This window comes from Protomyctophum bolini, assembly GCF_963924005.1.
Source record: "Protomyctophum bolini genome assembly, chromosome: 11".
Taxonomy (NCBI): domain Eukaryota; kingdom Metazoa; phylum Chordata; class Actinopteri; order Myctophiformes; family Myctophidae; genus Protomyctophum; species Protomyctophum bolini.
This window is the reverse complement of record NC_137872.1, coordinates 2,244,353-2,266,885: the sequence shown is the minus strand read 5'-3', so window position 1 is coordinate 2,266,885 and position 22,533 is coordinate 2,244,353. Positions and strand designations below refer to the sequence as shown.

The 22,533-nt window shown below is 41.9% G+C and overlaps 1 protein-coding gene across 1 annotated transcript in view; it reads right to left on the bottom strand.

The window, feature by feature from the left end:
• Window positions 1-16,894: 16,894 nt before the first annotated feature.
• card11 (caspase recruitment domain family, member 11) overlaps window positions 16,895-22,533 on the bottom strand; it is a gene marked incomplete at its 5' end in the record, with an annotated part of 36,544 nt that continues 30,905 nt past the window's right edge. Inside the window, 3 exons of the mRNA XM_080776454.1 lie at window positions 16,895-17,101; window positions 18,253-18,368; window positions 18,588-18,709. Of these exons, the coding sequence (XP_080632580.1) occupies window positions 16,897-17,101; window positions 18,253-18,368; window positions 18,588-18,709 (443 nt within the window). The 3' untranslated portion in view covers window positions 16,895-16,896. The remainder of the gene's footprint in view (window positions 17,102-18,252; window positions 18,369-18,587; window positions 18,710-22,533) is intronic.

Below are 22,533 nucleotides of genomic sequence, written 5' to 3'. Positions count from 1 at the left end.
AGTCGATTGGCTGAAGGTGGAGCTGCTGCTGCTGCTGCTGCGGTTGGGCTGGTCGCTCTACTACTGACTACACCATCGTAACCATGGTAACCATGGGTTCCAGATAGCAGAGAGTCCTCTCTTACGGGGTCACCATGACGACCAGATGGATGGATGGGGGGGGGGGGGGGGCTCATACAGGAGGGGCTTCATCCATCATGTGACACACAGCGGGCTGTGGAGTTACTGTATACTGTATAGTAGTGGGACTGACCAACTGTGGTGGGTTCGATCTCACCTCTGCTCCATGTCACCAGCACCCTGCAGAGACACACACACACACACACACACACACACACACACACACACACACACACACACACACACACACACACACACACACACACACACACACACACACACACACACACACACACACACACACACACACACACACACACACACACACACACACACACACACACACACACACACACACACACACACACACACACACACACACACACACACACACACAGGCAGAGCAGAGCAGTCAGACGGACAGAGCACGCTGGGGTAAAAACCAAACAGCACATCTTCCGGAAAGGTTTCTCATGCCAAGGATCCCTTATTAAATCTCGGAGAGAGAGATTAACCCATTTAATTTTAGACCCGAGTACGATTCTACAAATACCTTTTAACCCATTCTGACCGGGAACCCGTTTTGGTGTTAGCATCATGTTATGCTTTAGCTATTGAAAAATAGCAGATCTACAAGCTCATAGCGCGCCACCGAGTGGCGCGCTATGAGCTTGTAGGTCTGCTATTTTTGAAAAATCGAAGAACGACTGACATTTTGAGAATCTGATCTCAGGTCAGAATGGGTTCATCAGACCAGTGTGTGTCCAGTGGAAACCTCGTATGAATCTGATCTCAGGTCAGAATGGGTTAATCAGACCAGTGTGTGTCCAGTGGAAACCTCGTATGAATCTGATCTCAGGTCAGAATGGGTTAAATCCTGCTCAACCTTTTTTCATGTCAAGGACCCCCAGAGTTATCTGTATTTGGCCACGGACCCCCATCTGAAATGATGTTGCCGTTCCAGGGACCCCCTCCCAGAAGCAAAGATTTGAGTTAAAAACGTTCGCTCTGAAAGAAGAACACATACATTCAAAGGTTTGCGCCACATTTTCAAGATCTACAAGCTCGTGTGATCCGCTTGTAGATCTGCTATTTTTCAACAGCTAAAGTATAAACCTAACCCTGCTGGGGTTCCCGTATACAGAATGGGACCACCACTTGATATCGTTTTAAAATTGTGTTTAGCGATTACGTTTTGTCATTAAGACTCTCCAGCTCAGGATTGACCATTAACCATTTATTGCAAAGCTATGGCATTTATTTTGGCGGTGTGGCTCTGCTCATGTGATCATGTGATGTCACAGATTACCTGTGTACTGTATCTACAGTAGCCACACAATCTGATATTACAACAACAACCCCCCCCCCCCTCCCCCAGAGCCGAGCATAAGACAAAGACATTAATTACATGAACAACCTAACGTTCAATCATGCATCCCATATACCGACCACACGGATACATACTGTATCACATGATTCATAATACAATCCATGAATCACAATTATAATCTGGGACCTTAATTACCATTAGCTTTAGAAACGGGTAGATTCATTGGTACTCCTGAGGAGGACAGAGTCTGTCTAGTGTGTGATTTAAAAGAAATTGAAAAAGAAATTCATCTTTTGTTTTACTGCCCATTATATGAAGAATTAAGACATGTATTATTTTGTAAAATGACAACCATCTGTGCTGACTTTTTCTGGTTGGAGGACTATGAAAAACTGGAATTGTGTTTTAGGAAAGGTACTTTTGCTTTGGCAGACGTTTTATGCAGGGCGTGGGAAATAAGGCAGAATGTTTTGTTTGTGTAAAAAAAAAAGAAAAAAAAGAAAAGGGAATATCAACAAAACATATCTGTCTATTGTACACAATGCAATATTGAATGTAATGATATGGTGTGTCCTGTAAGCCCATGTGGGCTGGGCGCCTTTGGTGCATGACACAAAAATAAAGAAATCTATCTATCTATCTATCTATCTATCTATAATCACAGAATCACCCACAGAACGAAATGCCACAGGGAGGAGGTGGAGGCTGGGGAGGTGGAGGCTGGGGAGGTGGAGGCTGGGGAGGTGGATGGAATCTGAACAACCCTGCCCTGTGTCCAGCTATAGCAGGGACGTGCACACATAGACATCAAAGGGGGCTCCAGCCCCTTCCCTTTTACCCGTCTGAAAAAAAAGTGCCCTTAACCAGAGCACGAATGCAGCGTTTACTATGTTGAAAGAAATGCAAATGTGACTCCTTTCCGTGCCATGCCAGAGAATACGTGCCAGCGTTCAGGAGAATTGCTTCTCAGCTACGTCAGCTAGGCATGTAGAGTGAACTAAACACTCTACACGTCCCTGTCAGCTAGGCGTGTAGAGTGAACTAAACACTCTACACGTCCCTGTCAGCTAGACATGTAGAGTGAACTAAACACTCTCTACACGTCCCTGTCAGCTAGGCATGTAGAGTGAACTAAACACTCTCTACACGTCCCTGTCAGCTAGACATGTAGAGTGAACTAAACACTCTCTACACGTCCCTGTCAGCTAGACATGTAGAGTGAACTAAACACTCTCTACACGTCCCTGTCAGCTAGACATGTAGAGTGAACTAAACACTCTCTACACGTCCCTGTCAGCTAGGCATGTAGAGTGAACTAAACACTCTCTACACGTCCCTGTCAGCTAGACATGTAGAGTGAACTAAACACTCTCTACACGTCCCTGTCAGCTAGACATGTAGAGTGAACTAAACACTCTCTACACGTCCCTGTCAGCTAGACATGTAGAGTGATCTAAACACTCTCTACACGTCCCTGTCAGCTAGACATGTAGAGTGAACTAAACACTCTCTACACGTCCCTGTCAGCTAGGCATGTAGAGTGAACTAAACACTCTACACGTCCCTGTCAGCTAGGCATGTAGAGTGAACTAAACACTGTCTGCACGTCCCTGTCAGCTAGACATGTAGAGTGAACTAAACACTCTCTACACGTCCCTGTCAGCTAGACATGTAGAGTGAACTAAACACTCTCTACACGTCCCTGTCAGCTAGGCATGTAGAGTGAACTAAACACTCTACACGTCACTGTCAGCTAGGCATGTAGAGTGAACTAAACACTCTCTACACGTCCCTGTCAGCTAGGCATGTAGAGTGAACTAAACACTCTACACGTCCCTGTCAGCTAGGCATGTAGAGTGAACTAAACACTCTCTACACGTCCCTGTCAGCTAGGCATGTAGAGTGAACTAAACACTCTCTACACGTCCCTGTCAGCTAGGCATGTAGAGTGAACTAAACACTCTCTACACGTCCCTGTCAGCTAGGCATGTAGAGTGAACTAAACACTCTCTACACGTCCCTGTCAGCTAGACATGTAGAGTGAACTAAACACTCTCTACACGTTCCTGTCAGCTAGGCATGTAGAGTGAACTAAACACTCTCTATACACGTCCCTGTCAGCTAGACATGTAGAGTGAACTAAACACTCTCTACACGTCCCTGTCAGCTAGGCATGTAGAGTGAACTAAACACTCTCTACACGTCCCTGTCAGCTAGACATGTAGAGTGAACTAAACACTCTACACGTCCCTGTCAGCTAGACATGTAGAGTGAACTAAACACTCTACACGTCCCTGTCAGCTAGGCATGTAGAGTGAACTAAACACTCTCTACACGTCCCTGTCAGCTAGGCATGTAGAGTGAACTAAACACTCTCTACACGTCCCTGTCAGCTAGGCATGTAGAGTGAACTAAACACTCTCTACACGTCCCTGTCAGCTAGGCATGTAGAGTGAACTAAACACTCTCTACACGTCCCCGTCAGCTAGGCATGTAGAGTGAACTAAACACTCTCTACACGTCCCCGTCAGCTAGGCATGTAGAGTGAACTAAACACTCTCTACACGTCCCTATCAGCTAGGCATGTAGAGTGAACTAAACACTCTCTACACGTCCCTGTCAGCTAGGCATGTAGAGTGAACTAAACACTCTCTACACGCTCTCTACACGTCCCTATAGGCATGTAGAGTGAACTAAACACTCTCTACACGCTCTCTACACGTCCCTATAGGCATGTAGAGTGAACTAAACACTCTCTAAACACTCTATACACGTCCCTATAGGCATGTAGAGTGAACTAAACACTCTCTACACGTCCCTATAGGCATGTAGAGTGATCTAAACACTCTCTACACGTCCCTATAGGCATGTAGAGTGATCTAAACACTCTCTACACGTCCCTATAGGCATGTAGAGTGATCTAAACACTCTATACACGTCCCTATAGGCATGTAGAGTGATCTAAACACACTCTACACGTCCCTATAGGCATGTAGAGTGATCTAAACACACTCTACACGTCCCTATAGGCATGTAGAGTGATCTAAACACTCTATACACGTCCCTATAGGCATGTAGAGTGATCTAAACACACTCTACACGTCCCTATAGGCATGTAGAGTGATCTAAACACACTCTACACGTCCCTATAGGCATGTAGAGTGATCTAAACACTCTATACACGTCCCTATAGGCATGTAGAGTGATCTAAACACACTCTACACGTCCCTATAGGCATGTAGAGTGATCTAAACACACTCTACACGTCCCTATAGGCATGTAGAGTGATCTAAACACACTCTACACGTCCCTATAGGCATGTAGAGTGATCTAAACACTCTATACACGTCCCTATAGGCATGTAGAGTGATCTAAACACACTCTACACGTCCCTATAGGCATGTAGAGTGATCTAAACACACTCTACACGTCCCTGTCAGCTAGACATGTAGAGTGAACACTGCTTAGGAGGACCACCTGATTGTATTGTGGGCGTGAGTGAGTTAGCTTGCAGCAAATGAGAAACAGACAGACTGATGATTAGTGAGAGTATACATCAATTAACTTTTGCGAATGAATGAGGGTCCAGAGAGAGATAATTAGAACTAACCTCCTGCCTTCCGTGTCTCTCTAATGACCAATCACTGCGCTGGATCTCAAAGATACATTTGGCTAATGTTCCGTGCAGAATAGGTGATGCTATAGGGTTTAACCCATTCTGACCCGAGATCAGATTCTAAAAATGTCTTCTATACATCCTGACAGTTTTTCTGAAAAAGCTATGTTTCTGTGTCAGTCGTTCCTCGATTTTTCAAAAAAATAGCAGACCTACAAGCTCGTAGCGCGCCACTCGGTGGCGCGCTATGAGCTTGTAGATCTGCTATTTTTCAATAGCTAAAGCATGACATGATGCTGACACCAAAAGGGTTCCAATTAACAGTGAGTCACACAAATATTTGGCAGCCCCCCTCCCCTGTTGTAGACCACTGCTACTCCCCACAGATTAGTAGCGGCGTTGAGTGGTCAGATGAAAATATGCCAAGAAATGAGATTATGCTTAATCTCAAATTACTTTTTGAGCCGTATGTAGATCCGTTACTGCTGCGCTGCGGACACAAATCATGTTTAAAAAAGCTCTAAAGCTTCTAAACACACAAGTGGCGTACAGTGTATTTGGGCAGGAAAGAACAGGAAATGCTTATAATGAGAGCCAATGACAAAAGAAACTCCCATATCTGCTGGGCTGAAGTACAACAATGTGCAAAACACAGCAGCAAGATCTGTGAGTTGCTGTGATATAGGAGAAGGATATCAAAATGGAACACAACCACCCTAAAGACTAATCATTGTGACCTTGGTACATACGAGTAAGACGCGCGAACGCGGGAAGCGAACGCAGATCGTAAATTGCAATAACAATTAGAATAAATGACAAATCACTCGGGACAGACACACACACCCTTTTGTGCCCATATATGGAGCTGAGTGGACCTGGCCCCTTTTGTGCCCATATATGGAGCTGAGTCATTGCTGATGCAACACACTCCATATTTGGATAGCGGGACAGACACACGGACAGACAGACAGACAGACACACACACAGACATGATCTGCTAGGTCTCATAGTAAGTGCTCACTGCGTTCGCAATCATTTGATCTATTGAAGATTCTGACCTTCAAATGTACATCATGTTTGTTTTGATTGTATTGCTGTATTGTTGTATTGTTCTTTCTGCTTTGGCAATGTATAAACCTATGTTTCCTCATGCCAGTAAAGCCCTTTGAATTGAGAGCACGGCTCCAGTGAGACAGTCTTTTGCTCAGGTTGATGAAAACAGCTTGTTAAGTTAAGTCGCCTGGCAGCAAATTCAAATTGGAAGGGCTGAGTTCTTTCTCCCATCCTCATGGGAGTTGACCCGAGTCCCGCTCCCAGTGGAAGGGCTGAGTTCTCTCTCCCATCCTCATGGGAGTTGACCCGAGTCCCGCTCCCAGCTGTAAAGGGCTGAGTTCTTTCTTTCTCCCATCCTCATGGGAGCTGACCCGAGTCCCGCTCCCAGCTGCAAACTCGCAGGTTGCCGTCAAATGCCTGCATATTACGGGAGGAACTTTATGCATCATAAATCATAGCCTCCGTCTGTCGTACTGTACCTCCCCCAAAGCTTTTCCAAAGTGTTGTATGTGGCGTACCGTACGGCAGTGTCGCGCACCAAAAGTACACGCGCCTGTGTCCCACTGTGAGCTTGTAGATCTGCTATTTTCAGAATAGATCAGCCTCTGCCTCGTCTTGTGTATAGCCAGACAATTACAGATCTCCACCTAACTGATAACTCTGACTTCATCTAAATTCAATGCATGGGTTTACTTTGAACTAGCATGGTAAATGGTGCATTTATATATAGCGCCTTTATCCAAGGCGCTTTACATAGATTGTGCATTATTACATTCACCCATTCACACACACATTCATACACAGATGACAGCGGAAACCATGCAAGGCACCAACCTGCACATCAGGAGCAATTAGGGGTTCAGAGTCTTGCTCAAGGACACTTGGACAGTAACTCTGGGGAAGCCCACAGGGTTCGAACCGGCAACCTTGCGAACTGGCAACCATCCAGCCACTCTACCGCTGATCCACCGCCGCCACGTTACAACGTGCATCGCAAAAGGCGAATGAAGGCGGGGCTACGCGAGGCTGAGTTTGAACAGCGCTAAACAAAACGAAGCCACAGTCAACCCTGGTCCCTGAAGGGCCTATAAAGGTCCTAAAGCCTTCGGATTGGTTCTATAATATATCTGTAATTAGGGATGTCATTTTCAAATGATCGGGAGAAATACAAATCTGAGATTTTCTTTTATTTATTTAAATAAAAATAAATAAACAGGCTTGGTGTTGTGTGTCTAATGTAAATCTCAAATAAAAAACAATGACATGTTGTGATCACTAGTACCAGCAGTGTCGAACGTCTCGTCTCAAAGATCAATCAACAAAAGACATCCACAGAGCTGGGCGTGAAATCATGACCATGATGAAAACAAAGGAATGCCACCCCCACTATGCATGATATGATAATGTCCTGTAGTTACAGTAGGCCTACTGTAGCCTACATCTCTGCATGATAGCCAACGCCATGATGCACATGGTGTTTTATCCCATTCTGACCTGAGATCAGATTCTATAAATGTTCTTCTACATCCTGACAGTTTTCTGAAAAAGCTATGTTTCTAATGTCAGTCGTTCTTTTGATTTTCCAAAAAATAGCAGACCTACAAGCTCATAGCGCGCCACTCGGTGGCGCGCTATGAGCTTGTAGGTCTGCTATTCTTTTCAATAGCTAAAGCATAACATAATGCTAACACCAAAAGGGGTTCCCGCCCCAAAATGGGTTTTAACTTTGACTTCAGTTTCATAAGCTGTATAGTTGCAAAGATTTACTAGTAATTAACCAATACATAATTATTTGTGCTATGATTCCCTGCTTTCATATGACACAAAATCCACAATGACAGTCCTTCTATATAGTTCTAATAAAAGTAGTCACATATTTTTATATAGAATGGTTTGTAGACCCAGTTTCAGCCCGTACTGTATATTGAAACTAGACATTGCTCACAGGTTTACTTCAATATACCCACATCAGTTGGCAAAAAATATTTTTTGTTCAAAGCTCCTTGTGACTGGAAACAATCTACCTGTCCATATTCGTTCAATAACATCTTTTCATTTGTTTAATTAAAGCTGTGCTGTCCTCTCATCTGGAGACTACCTGTTCATGTTTTCACTAATCATCACTGCAGCAGATCCATGATGCAATGATCCATGTGTTATGTCTACGTTATGTTATGTGAAATGTTGTTTTGTTGCAGTTTTGTTTTTTGTTTTGTTGTTGTTGTTCATTTCTTGTTTATCTAGGAATTGTATTGTTTTGTTTTGTCTGGTTGAATTGTTTGTTAAAAAGTGTCTATGTATGAAGTGTACTTTGTGAATTGCGGACCCCTTGAAAACGTTCATCTCAAGGGATTGTTCCTAATAAAGACATTTTGACATTGACATTTTTAGAATCTGATCTCAGGTCAGAATGAAAACTGTCAGGATGTAGAAGAACATTTTTAGAATCTGATCTCAGGTCAGAATGAAAACTGTCAGGATGTAGAAGACATTTTTTGAATCTGATCTCAGGTCAGAATGAAAACAACTGTCAGGATGTAGAAGACATTTTTAGAATCTGATCTCAGGTCAGAATGAAAACTGTCAGGATGTAGAAGACATTTTTAGAATCTGATCTCAGGTCAGAATGGGTTAACAAAGGTCTCCCTTACTCTCGCCTTAGAGACACATGGCGCCCCGACGCTACTTTCACCACATTTTGGGGCTTTTTTTAGAGCCCTGTGACAAAGACGGGTTTGTAGTGTTGTTTTAGATGTTTTATTTAGTTCTGTTAGAGCCCTGTGACAAAGACGGGTTTGTAGTGTTGTTTTAGATGTTTTATTTAGTTCTGTTAGAGCCCTGTGACAAAGACGGGTTTGTAGTGTTGTTTTAGATGTTTTATTTAGTTATTTTAGAGCCCTGTGACAAAGACGGGTTTGTTTGTGTTGTTTTAGATGTTTTATTTAGTTCTGTTAGAGCCCTGTGACAAAGACGGGTTTGTTTGTGTTGTTTTAGATGTTTTATTTAGTTCTGTTAGAGCACTGTGACAAAGACGGGTTTGTTTGTGTTGTTTTAGATGTTTTATTTAGTTCTGTTATAGAGCCCTGTGACAAAGACGGGTTTGTAGTGTTGTTTTAGATGTTTTAGTTCTTTTAGAGCCCTGTGACAAAGACGGGTTTGTAGTGTTGTTTTAGATGTTTTATTTAGTTCTGTTAGAGCACTGTGACAAAGACGGGTTTGTTTGTGTTGTTTTAGATGTTTTAGTTCTTTTAGAGCCCTTGTGATAAAGACGGGTTTGTTTGTGTGACAGTGACACAAGGCATGAGGACAGGTTGAGGACCAGTCAGTAGTAAGATAGCCTGTATTTTTTTAGGTACCTTATAATATGTGCTTGCTTACAGCAAACTATACACAAAATAAAACCACACGAGAAAGACACACTCTAGTGTTGGGGCTGGTGATATGCATATTCTTTTTTTTTTTTTTACCAGAATAACTTTAAACTCGATATTGCTACAATATTGTGGGGATGATATTTAATCAGTGATATTTGTATATCAGTAATGCACATTCAATGTTGAGGTGCCTAAGGTTTAGGTGCCTACCTACTACTGCCCTAAGGCTACGATAATCATCAAATTAAGTCATTGTTTTTTTTACAAACAAACAAGAAAATGTACAATAAATTGTAGGTGTGGTAAATATACATTTCTGTATAGTTTTCCTACAGCTCTGGTCCATAGCTTAAAGAGCTATAGTTTTTTCCCCCTTCCGTTTAAAAAGGGCGATATATTTCCATTCCACAGACAGACTGACTTCATGCAGGGTATTCTCTCTCAAGTCTCAACTCAACATTCTTTCGGTTATTATTTCCTTATTTCGCCGAGTAGGCTGAGAGTATAGTTTTGAAAATCAACACCTCTCTCTCTCTCTCTCTCTCTCTCTCTCTCTCTCTCTCTCTCTCAGCAACAAATCCGGTCCGTGGCCGGCTGCCGCGTATCATAGTCACAAAGCTAAGATAGACAGCAAGTTAATAAATAAATAAACTACACGGTCTAAACTAAACACAAGATAAAAACAGTTGAGTGCCATCATGATCAGGGATCACATATAACTCTACGGATCACCGTCCCTCCCAGACACAGATATATAGTCCTCTAGAAACGGATGCCAAGCTGTCGGTCTCTCTCATAGCTGATACAATGTAGCCTTTCACAGGGGAGCTCGCATCGGAACGAACTGTTCTTCGGAAGGGAGTCGAGGACCGGGGGACGTGTTATTATTTACAATCAATGTACAAACTTGTGCATTTGATTAAATCTGATTTGTATTATATGATCTAGAGGAGGAGAACAACAACCAGAAATCTTCCGCCGCCCGGAGGGACAGTCCATGCTTTAGTTTATCCTGTGGCTATAGTGATTACCGTATATCTGCCCAGCTATAGGGCAGCCAGTCAGACCTGTGCCCCCACAGCAGGGACCAGCTAGGGTTCATGTCAAGTCAAAGGATGTCTCTACAGTTATTAATATAATGACTACAAAAAAAACAGGACAATCTCACCTCTTCTCCGCCTCCGGGGCCCGACAGCTCTCCTCGCCTGTGACTGAGGATTGTGTATGTATGTGGTATGATGATGATGATGTGTGTGTGTGTGTGTGCGGCGCGTAATGTAATGTGTGACTGTGTGAGCGAGGTGTGTGTGTGTGATGCACGAGCAGAAGCAAAGCAAGGATGTTTTTTTTTTTTTTGAGCGAGACACGCGAGACATCGCGAGAGTTTGTGGTCAGGTTTCTGCAGAGTGCACGGATTAGAGAAAACTCTCACATTTCTGGGTCAGTTTGTTTGAGCATGTCTCCTGTCTGGGATAATTTATGCTCTCTCTCTCTCTCTCTCTCTCTCTCTCTCTCTCTCTCTTCTCTCTCTCTCTCTCTCTCCCGGCCCTGCCCCCTTTCTCCCCCCCCCCCCCCATCCTCCCCCCTCCCTTATCCTAATCCCACAGGAGGACTGTGAATAACGTTATCTGCCCAGCAGTTCATTTACCCCTACAGTAAAGCATTAAAGAGATGATGCGAAGAGATATAAATGTAATGCTATTTAGCTAAATATAGCGCAATATAAATAAGTATAAACACATAAATAGCTATAGGCTATATATAATATATTATTTTCCCATGTCTCTGTTTATTTATTTAGATTTTGGAGCTTCATCAGATTTTGTCTGATTTCTTTATTTTCTTTTCTTTTTGTGGCAGACATAATAATGCCAGAATGCCAGGAAGTCTGCAGAGGATGGCACGGCATGAACGAATAGACGAGCAATTCAGTGTTACAGGGAAGGAATCTATTTATTGTGCGAGTGAGATTAAATCTGGCAAAGCGTCCTTTCAGCAGATGACTCTGAAAACATGCTCAAGTCAAGGGCACACACACACACACACACACACACACACACACACACACACACACACACACACACACACACACACACACACACACACACCGAAGGAAATGGAACGGCATCATGCCATAATATAGGCTACTCACTGTATGCTGTGACAGATGTGTGGACGTTTAAGACGTAGAACACACACACTAAAGGGACACTATAGCTTAATATAGGTTAACCCATTCTGACCTGAGATCAGATTCTAAAAATGTCTGTTTGAAAATGACAGTTTTTCTGAAAAAAGCTATGTTTCTATATATATGTCAGTCGTTCTTTGATTTTTCAAAAATAGCAGACCTACAAGCTTGAGCTTGTAGATCTGCTATTTTTAAATGGCTATAAAGCATGACATAATGGGTTAACATATAGGCCACAGAAACAACACTATTTATGATAGGCCTGTATAGTCCATGATATTGATTCCATTAAAATGGCCCTTTCTGTGTTTTGGGAATTCTCTGTACATTTCCAGTGGGCAGGCATCGACCTCGTTTCCCCAATATGGTCTCTATGGCCCCGCCAGTGCAAGTTTCAACCAGCCTAATGTAATAGCTATAGTTCAATGACACTATTTTAAGGCTATAAGGCTGGGCAATAAATTACATTTTATTGTTTGTTTGTTTGTCTGTTTGTTTATTTTCACATACAAAAATATTTCGGAAATGATACAAAAGGCCAATAAAAAAATGTGAAGGAGAAAGCCTATAAAAACCCTCCATGTTTATACGTTCATAGTTGTTTTTGTTTGTTTAAAGAAAAAACAATCATATTGAACATTAAACATTAAACATTAGAATACAGATAAAATACAGGGACAGTGAAAGGACTGAAATGTACTGTATGACAAGAAGAAGAGAGAAAAATAGACACAATAGACAGAAGTCAGACAATAAAACCGCTATAGGAGAACATGTATACTTGGTGGTTAGGAGAAGTGATTTTAGAACCTTCTTAAATTGATGCATTGGTTAGTTAATTTGAATAATTTCAAGGACCCCATCCTCCATAACTCTGTGAGCGTATACAAATGGAACCAAATGGACCCATAAGGGTCCTTTTGCTTCCATGTGTACCCTCTCAGACTTATAGACCTGTAAGGGTCCATTTAGAACCCACTGTGATATTGATATCATGATACGAGACTATAGATATGACCCAGGGTTCTGGATATTATAATATTGTGATATTGCATAATGTTCTTTTTACTGGTTTAAAAAGCTGCATTACAGAGTGATGCTTTTTTTTTTTTTTCAGATCTACAAGCTCACTATGCGTTGCATCGTGACGCATTGTGAGCTTGTAGATCGGCTATTTTTTTTAAATTGCAGAAATGTGTGTGGCTGATGTGGTAAATGTATATGTTTTGTAATAATAATCACTACCTACAAAGTAACTAGTAACTAGTAGTGGAGTGGAGTAAAAGTACAATATTTGCCTCTGAGTAGTAAAGGAGTAGAAGTTAAAATATTGGAAATACTCAAGTGAAGTACAAATACCTCTAAACTGTACTTAAATAGAGTACATCCACTGTACTTTTAACCCTGACCAGCTCAGCAAGATCTACCAACCAAACAACACTTCAAAAATATGTACCCGAGATTTAAATGTCCTTGCGTTACATGCAAACGCACTCGGAATATGGATGGATGTTATAGTCGATTTTCGTCTTGTTTTCCCATTATGCACATTTCTATATAAACCCTCTTGAAAACAAAGCCGAAGCCACAGAACAGAGACCAGGAAACTAGCAGTACTTAGTTTAGACAGTTTTTGGTTTAGACTAGTCATTGGTTAGACCAGTCATTAGTCCTACAACTAGAACTCAAACCCTCACCCTAAACCTAACCTCCCACGGGGCAGCACACCTAAACCTATAACCTTAACCCATGTCTAACCAATGACTAGTCTAAACTAAGTATGCACCCCGATCTGCCTTGCTTTGTAGAACAGTTTTTCCCCCCCACAAAGTGGGGTCCGGGACCCTGAAGGAGCTAAATGATCGTTAGGAACCAAAATAGACTCGTATGGCTCTGTAACTCAAGAGTGTACAAAATGTTTAGGGTCCATTTGGTTCCATTTGTACTCAGAGTAAAAAATAAAGATAGATTTTACAATATACATTGGAGTCTCAGATATAGAGATGCCATTAAATAGGGGGTTCGTAGCCTAATTCAGGTCAAACTGGGGGTCCTTGAAATGAACTACAGTCCTAGAGCCGTAAAAGTCTTCTCTTATGGGGGTCCATGGCATATATTTTCATAATATAACTGCCACATATAAGCAGCTATAATTTAGAGCTGCCCCTGAACTGTGGAATGCTCTCCCCGCACACCGCCAATGGACTGCTTCGAGATAAGGCCTTCCCCCAAACCCACTGATTTTATTCCCTGACCAATAACTGTTGTTTTTTGTATGTTTCTTGATGCTAAAACTGTGTGCTTTTAATGCTTGTAATGTTATTTTGTTCTGCTTTTACCTATTGTTTCATATTTTTGCCTAATGCCTACTGTAGCACTTTGAGATTCCGAGGAATGTAAAGTGCATTATAAATAAAATCCATTATTATTATTATATTTTCAAATGGGGGTCCGCAGGCTAATGAATGAGTATCATTTTGGCATGAAAAAGTCTGAGAGCCACTGCTGTAGAAGTAAAAGAAGTTACCTGCAGGGTAACTGGACTAAGCTCAAGAACTTGTTTACAGCCAGGCCCTGCTCATAGAACATTTCATGGTAGGGGTTCGATGCCTTGTCCAAGGGCACTTCAGCGGTGGTCATTTTAACGTGCCGGTGGTCAGCTCACCACCGAAGATTCAGACTATGTATGAGCCTTAACTGTACGAAAGTTTGCAAATTTAAAAAAAGTTAAAAAAAATCATTGCATAACTGTATGTTTCTTACAGATTCAAGAGGACGGCTCTTAAGATAATATAAAACAAACAAATCACAAATCATCAGACATCAAAACACCTCAAACAATAAAAGAAAAAATTCTATTACTTCTGGTAATAAAGCTTGTGTGCTCTGGAGAGGAACAACATCTGGTGCTTTTCCCTGTGACTCACAGTCACAGGTTGTGTGAATCCGTCCTCCCAGTTCTTAAACTGTAGCCATTAAATTGTGTTTGTAGAGTCGAGGTTCTGGATCATTGTCGGACCGGTCCCTTCTCTCCAGTGTTGTTTTCGTCGACTAAAACTAAGACGAAAAATGTTCGTCGACTACCTTTTTCCACTGAAGAAAACTAAATGAAAACGAATCTATGAAACTAAGACTAAATATACTGACAATTTCGTCAACAAATAAAAACTAGACTAAAATGTTAGGAAGGGACTAGTGGACAAGAGATCCAGTATAAGTCATTTTACACTTGGTTGCATGCTGAAAATAGCCAATCTACAAGCGCACAACACGTCGCTATTATATTCAATGATTTCCGCAACATTATAGCGATTTTTCAAAAATAGCAGACCTATACAAGCTTGTAGCGCATGCACCGAGCTTGTAGATCTGCTATTTTTCAATAGCTAAATTATAACAATGTCTAAAACACCAAAAGGGGTTCATCCCCGCCTAAAATGGGTTAAGACCCCTTTGGTGGTCCGCGGGCCCAGATCAGACGTGTCAGACGTTGAGGAACAGTGCAGGGTGTGAGAGGCGTGGAGTCTGCACACTCCAGTTATAGGCATTTAAATTGTCTTTGCTGTGACTGTCTGTATTCTGGCACTGATTGAATCGCCACACCCATCTGGCATGCTAATTGTTCCATTTAAACAAACCACAGAAATACATTTGGCAAATATTTTTTAATGGAGGCCAGATGTGGCTGTTGAATGTGGCCAGCTTTGTGTCAGTCCTCTATGACATATCTATGACGCATAAAACTCCACATTTGGACAAGGTCTCCCCGCCAATCAGAGCCCCATCCTTTTCATATAGAGCCCAATTATGGAAATAAAGGTAAATATTTAAAATATACCATATCTCTACTTCATCATAACTCAGGAAATGAAAAATAGACATTTTTCAGGAAATAAAGAAAACCGTATATTTTTTTAAAAACAAAACAACACAGCCTCATCAAAGTCGGTGTTGTGACTTTATATATTGTCAATTACTTCCATGAGAGGGAGGAGAGAGAGGTGGTGGAGTTAGTTGCTTTAGCAGACATTTTGAGGGTCCAATGGAGTTGAGAGGTTTTGTCCAAAGCACTTTTTACTACTTTCCATTGGTTAAATATTTTCTAAACAACACACAGACATAAAGGGTGATCAATAGCGCTGATTTATGCCAAATAAATTCAAAAAAGTTATGAGGTTTTCTCGACAGCAACGAAAATAAGTGTCAAAATGATCATTCTTGTTACAGCATGTAAAGCTTATTTTTGCCACTAGATGACACCAAAGTGCAACATAAGTGGTATAATTCTAAAGCTGGGTCCCAAGCATAGAAATAAGTAAAAAATAAATGTACTATCACTAATTCACTATCAATACTAACTGTAGATTACAAAGTAAAATTTAAAACCTAAATTTAAAAATACGGTTCTTTATGGTTTATATTCTTTATAGTTTTATTTGGCTAAATAAGATGAATAACACACTGTACTTCACAGTCACAGAATGTATGAATTCGTCTTTTAACAGTTTGAGTATCTGAGAATCTGAACATTAAATGTTGTACACGTTTATAATGTAAAATGATTTACAGGAGATTACATCCTGTATGCACATGGTACACGTTTATAATGTAAAATGATTTACAGGAGATTACATCCTGTATATGCACATGGTACACGTTTATAATGTAAAATGATTTACAGGAGATTACATCCTGTATATGCACATGGTACACGTTTATAATGTAAAATGATTTACAGGAGATTACATCCTGTATATGCACATGGTACACGTTTATAATGTAAAATGATTTACAGGAGATTACATCCTGTATATGCACATGGTACACGTTTATAATGTAAAATGTTTGTGCATGAACGTGCATCTTCTGTATACTGCACATGCGTCACATGTGTGTAGAAAATGTATATAAAATGTATATAAAATGTGTGCACAATGCCTATGTCTCTCTCTCTCTCTCTCTACAGCAGGTCTTGCTCCACCCAGACCACCTTCCTCTGCTCCTCCAGTATTCTGCCCTATGTCTCTCTCTCTCTCTCTCTCTCTACAGCAGGTCTTGCTCCACCCAGACCACCTTCCTCTGCTCCTCCAGTATTCTGCCCTTGATGGCCTTCAGAAGGTCCTCTCTCTCTCTCTACAGCAGGTCTTGCTCCACCCAGACCACCTTCCTCTGCTCCTCCAGTATGCCTATGTCTCTCTCTCTCTCTCTCTCTCTACAGCAGGTCTTGCTCCACCCAGACCACCTTCCTCTGCTCCTCCAGTATTCTGCCCTTGATGGCCTTCAGAAGGTCTTCGGTTCCCGTCCAGGAGTCTGGCTCCACGCTGGCGTAGAGGCAGGGAACGGCCTCCAGCTCCTTCTCCCTCGACCGACAGAGCTTCAGAAACTCCTCCTCCGACTCCACGCGCAGAGGCAGCTTCCTGTGTGTGTGTGTGTGTGGACAGGAAACAGGAAGGAAGCGAGGTGTCATGTAGTTGTGGTCATGTGTGAAGGTTTATAGGAAACGTGTGAACAAACCCTGAAGAGACACCGTCATCATCACACCTCGCAGCATTGTTGTCCTTGTTCTTTAAATTCACTCTTCCATGTGTTTATCCTATGTATTCTTTTTTATTTTATTTATCCCACGATTTTGCAACCCATTCTTTCACGCAGTGTCAATTATCTAATGTAATCCTGGGCTCTACACTTCCTCTGCCAACCTGGGGGGGGGGGGGGGGGGGGTCAGAGGACTGTAGTGCGTGGAAGGAACACGTTATTCCGACCAGTTCCGTCCCCCTCCATCAGGCAGTTTATAGACCAGGATTACTGCATGTTTTAGTGAGGGTACCTACCCTAGGGGACACGGGGAGAACATGTGAGGGTACCTACCCTAGGGGACACAGGGAGAACATGTGAGGGTACCTACCCTAGGGGACACGGGGAGAACATGTGAGGGTACCTACCCTAGGGGACACAGGGAGAACATGTGAGGGTACCTACCCTAGGGGACACAGGGAGAACATGTGAGGGTACCTACCCTAGGGGACACAGGGAGAACATGTGAGGGTACCTACCCTAGGGGACACGGGGAGAACATGTGAGGGTACCTACCCTAGGGTACACGGGGAGAACATGTGAGGGTACCTACCCTAGGGAAATATTTATTAAAGGTACAACGTTTCGACCCTCGTGGGTCTTCGTCATACCTGACGGAAGACCCACACATTTTGAACTTGTGAAATGGGACATTCTGCAATGTAAATACTTTTACATTTAGTACTTTAAGTGATGCCGATACTTTTGTACTCAAGTACATTTTCAATTCCGTACTTTTACTTGTAACGAAGTAGTTCTAAATTGCAGTATTGGTACTTTTAACTTAAGTAAAATAATTGAGTACTTTTTCCACCACTGTCCACTTGAAGACTCTGAAGAGTGTGCAAGTGTGGTTTGTAAGTACACTCACTGAGCTAAAGTGTGGTTTGTAAGTACACTCACTGAGCTAAAGTGTGGTTTGTAAGTACACTCACTGAGCTAAAAGAACAATGAGGATGTCACTGTGTACAGTAGACGTGTTGCTTTCATGTACCGTATCTTCTTCACGTTCTTCTCGCAGATCTTGATGTAGACGATGATGGGGTAAATGTCTCTCCTCAGAAGATCTTTGACGCAGCCGAGCTCCGCCTCCAGGAGACAGTGCTTGCCCTGTTCAAGAGAATACGGCCAGCTTGTATGTCTACTATCTTTTGAAAAATCGTGAAAATATTTATTTCAGAAAACTGGAGGATTTAGACACAGACACACACACACACACACACACACGCACCCACACCCGCACACACACACACACACACACACACACACACACACACACACACACACACACACACACACACACACACACACACACACACACACACACACCTTGGCAGCCACAGCCTCAATGTTCTCTCGGGTGATGCATTCAAAAGTGGCCTGTTTCTCTCTGTAGTGGATGAAGGGCTCAACGTTCTGCTGACGGTTAAACTCCTCCTTGGTCAGAATGTCTGTGGATTGGCACACAAGGGAGACTTCTCATTGGTTAGAATGTCTGTGGAATGGCACACAATGGAGACTTCTCATTGGTTAGAATGTCTGTAAATTGGCACACAACGGAGACTTCTCATTGGTTAGAAATGAATGTCTGTAGATTGGCACACAATGGAGACTTCTCATTGGTTAGAATGTCTGTGGAATGGCACACAACGGAGACTTCTCATTGGTTAGAATGTCTGTGGATTGGCACACAATGGAGACTTCTCATTGGTTAGAATGTCTGTAGAATGGCACACAATGGAGACTTCTCATTGGTTAGAATGTCTGTAGATTGGCACACAACGGAGACTTCTCATTGGTTAGAACAGGGGTGGGCAACTGGCGGCCCGGGGGGCCACATGCGGCCCCCCACCTTCTCTTAATGTGGCCCACAGGTTAATATCAGAATACTGATATAGTATTGATTTCAGCTGTTTGCAATTCCAAACACTTAAACATGACCCGCTTTAATTATACTTAATGACTAGTATTAGTATTGCCTTTTTGTGTCCAATGTATTTACTTGCGCAAGCAGAGCGCGCAAGTAATCGTTTCGCTTGGTCTCTTCGAAGTGAAGACAAGTTTTCTTCAACGGTAAATCTGTGCCTGGTTTGCTGGGACTAGTTACAACATTACGTCATCCTTGAGAGAGTACATGGTGTGTATATGACGTAATGTTACAAGTTACAAGTTACAAGTTACAACATTACGTCATATACACACCATGTACTCTCTCAAGGATGACGTAATGTTGTAACTAGTCCCAGCAAACCAGGCACAGATTTACCGTTGAAGAAAACTTGTCTTCACTTTTTGGAACCAAGTAACCACAGTATACTGCTAATCAAATTACAACTACATACTCTGTATGTAGTTGTAACTAGAACAACTACATACAGTCTGTGCCTGGTTTGCTGGGACTAGTTACAAGTTACAAGTTACAACATTACGTCATATACACACCATGTACTCTCTCAAGGATGACGTAATGTTGTAACTAGTCCCAGCAAACCAGGCACAGATTTACCGTTGAAGAAAACTTGTCTTCACTTTTTGGAACCAAGTAACCACAGTATACTGCTAATCAAATTACAACTACATACTCTGTATGTAGTTGTAACTAGAACAACTACATACAGTCTGTGCCTGGTTTGCAGTGTTGGGGAGTATTAAGCTACATGTAGCTGAGCTACGTAGCTTAGCTACATTTTGCTGTAGCTTGTGGTAGCTTAGCTACATTCATATTGGTGTACCTCGTCAAGTAGCTCAGCTACTTTTTGGGTAATTTTTGGTAGCTTAGCTACTCAAGTTACAAGCTACAATTTTGGGCAATAACATGAAATAAATATATTCATTTTGACCATTGGTTGCTGTGTTAATGCTTGTACTAGAACAACCCCCCCACTAGAACACCACAAGTTCAACAGTGGTGTCCCATCCAGTGCCGCATGTGAGCGGCTTTTCAGTGTTGGCAAGGACATTTTCAGTGCCAAACGCAACCGCTTATCCGATAAGAACTTTGAGAGACTGCTCATGTGTCGCGTCAACAAACGGTTCTGCCCTGGCATATAAAAAAATATAGGCCCAACTTTCTTTTACAGTTAAGTTACAGTTTAGGTTGTGTTAAGTTAAGATTTATTTATAGGTGTGGCTATCAAGAGACCTTTATTATTATTTTCACAGTTAAGATGTGTTAACATTGACGATCAAATGCCATTTAAACACACAGTATCCTCAACAGATCCTCTTTTATTTGTGTGACTGTAAAGACTATGCCCGTTTTAATAACATTCTCAACAATTGGTTTGTTTTATCCTTTCTTTAATGGGGGAAAATCTGTCTAGAACAGGGGTCTTCAAATGTTGACGATCAAATGTCATCATGTAACAGTTGTTTAGTTATAATGTAGGTGTAGTTCTCATTATACAAGGGTCTCTTTTTTTACAGTTAAGATGTGTTAACATTGACGATTAAATGCCATGTATAACACACAGTATCCTCAACAGATCCTCTTTTATTTGTGTAAGTCTCTAAGTCTTTTTTATTTTCTTTATTTTTTTTAATAAAACTGTTGAGAGGCATATTTCAGCTGGCATCGTGGCATGTGACTTTTTTGTAGGATATTATATTTTGTTTCATATGCACCGCATGTACATTCTCAATTTAACGCTGAAAAATATAAAGTAGCTGAGCTACTTTTTCCATGTAGCTGTAGCTTTACAAGCTACATTTCTCCAGGGGTAGCTATGTAGCTTGATCAAGCTACTGCCATGGTGAGCTACTTGTAGCTTTACAAGCTACGCTTTCAAAGTAACTTCCCCAACACTGCTGGTTTGCTGGGACTAGTTACAAGTTACAACATTACGTCATATACACACCATGTACTCTCTCAAGGATGACGTAATGTTGTAACTAGTCCCAGCAAACCAGGCACAGATTTACCGTTGAAGAAAACTTGTCTTCACTTTTTGGAACCAAGTAACCACAGTATACTGCTAATCAAATTACAACTACATACTCTGTATAGTACAAAATGAAATACATTTAAAACAATTGACAATTTACAATAAGTAATACAATAATTATACTGTATAATATATTTTAGTTTATATACCAGTTTATATACCTTTTTTTCATCACATATCAATGATTCATTTTTCTGTAAAAAAGTAGTTAGGTAGCAAATAGTTACACGTAATGATTATACATTTCAAACGTTCCTTCACAGAGATACTGAGATGTGATAGTTTCCAGCGGTCGAAAGTACTTGCGCGCTCTGCTTGCGCACTAGTAGGCCATTTATGGCCTACTAGTGTGCAACAAGCAAGTATGCACTCGGCAGAGTGCAGTTCTAGTTGTATTTAGTTCAGAAAGTATCATAACTAAAACTACCGGTAAATGCATTTGAAAATCAATAAAAAGGTTACTTTTCTACTTTTTAGTACTGGGCACTTTTTGTACAGTGCAACAACAATTTGTACAGTTATATTGTTGTTGATTGAAGAATACATTTTTAACATGAACATTTTGAATTGTTGCCTTTTTTAAAAGGCAGTTAAAGTTAAAAGGGGAGTGCCAGTGGGAGAGTTGAGAGATATTGTATATATGAAGAGCAGCATTTGTTCAATAAATACACCTCTGGTTGAACTTGGGAACTACAGTACTACAGTACTACTGTACTGTACCTACAGTGCTACTTGGCTCTGTACTGTTTCCAGCCGCAAGGCAGGCATTATTTTTTTTTTATATATATTTTTTATCCCACAATTTTGTGACCCATTTTTCACCCCTGTGTCAATCATCTAATGTGATCCTGGGCTCTACACACCCTCCACCAACCTAGTCCCCATATATGGGGGACAAGGGGAGACCAACCTAGTCCCCATATATGGGGGACAAGGGGAGACCAACCTAGTCCCCATACATGGGGGACAAGGGGAGAGCAACGGACTTGAACTCATGCTTCCTTCATGCCTGAGTGTCCAAGTTGCTCCTTTACACCTGACAGGGGGGAGTTTCCCTGGTTGGACGTAGCGCGTGGAAGGAACACGTTATTCCAACCAGTTCCTTTCCCCTCCATCAGGCGCCCCGGCTGGCCAGGGGGAGGTAGTTCAGTGACCAGGATTACTGCATGTTTTTTGTGAGGGTACCTACCCTAGGGGACACGGGGAGAACATGCAAACACCACACAGAAAGGCCCTTTCACCAACCCCCGCCTTCGGGTATGGGTACTGATGACGCGGAGGAGGAAACACGCCGCCAGCGGGAATCGAACCCAGGACCTTCTAGCTGTGAG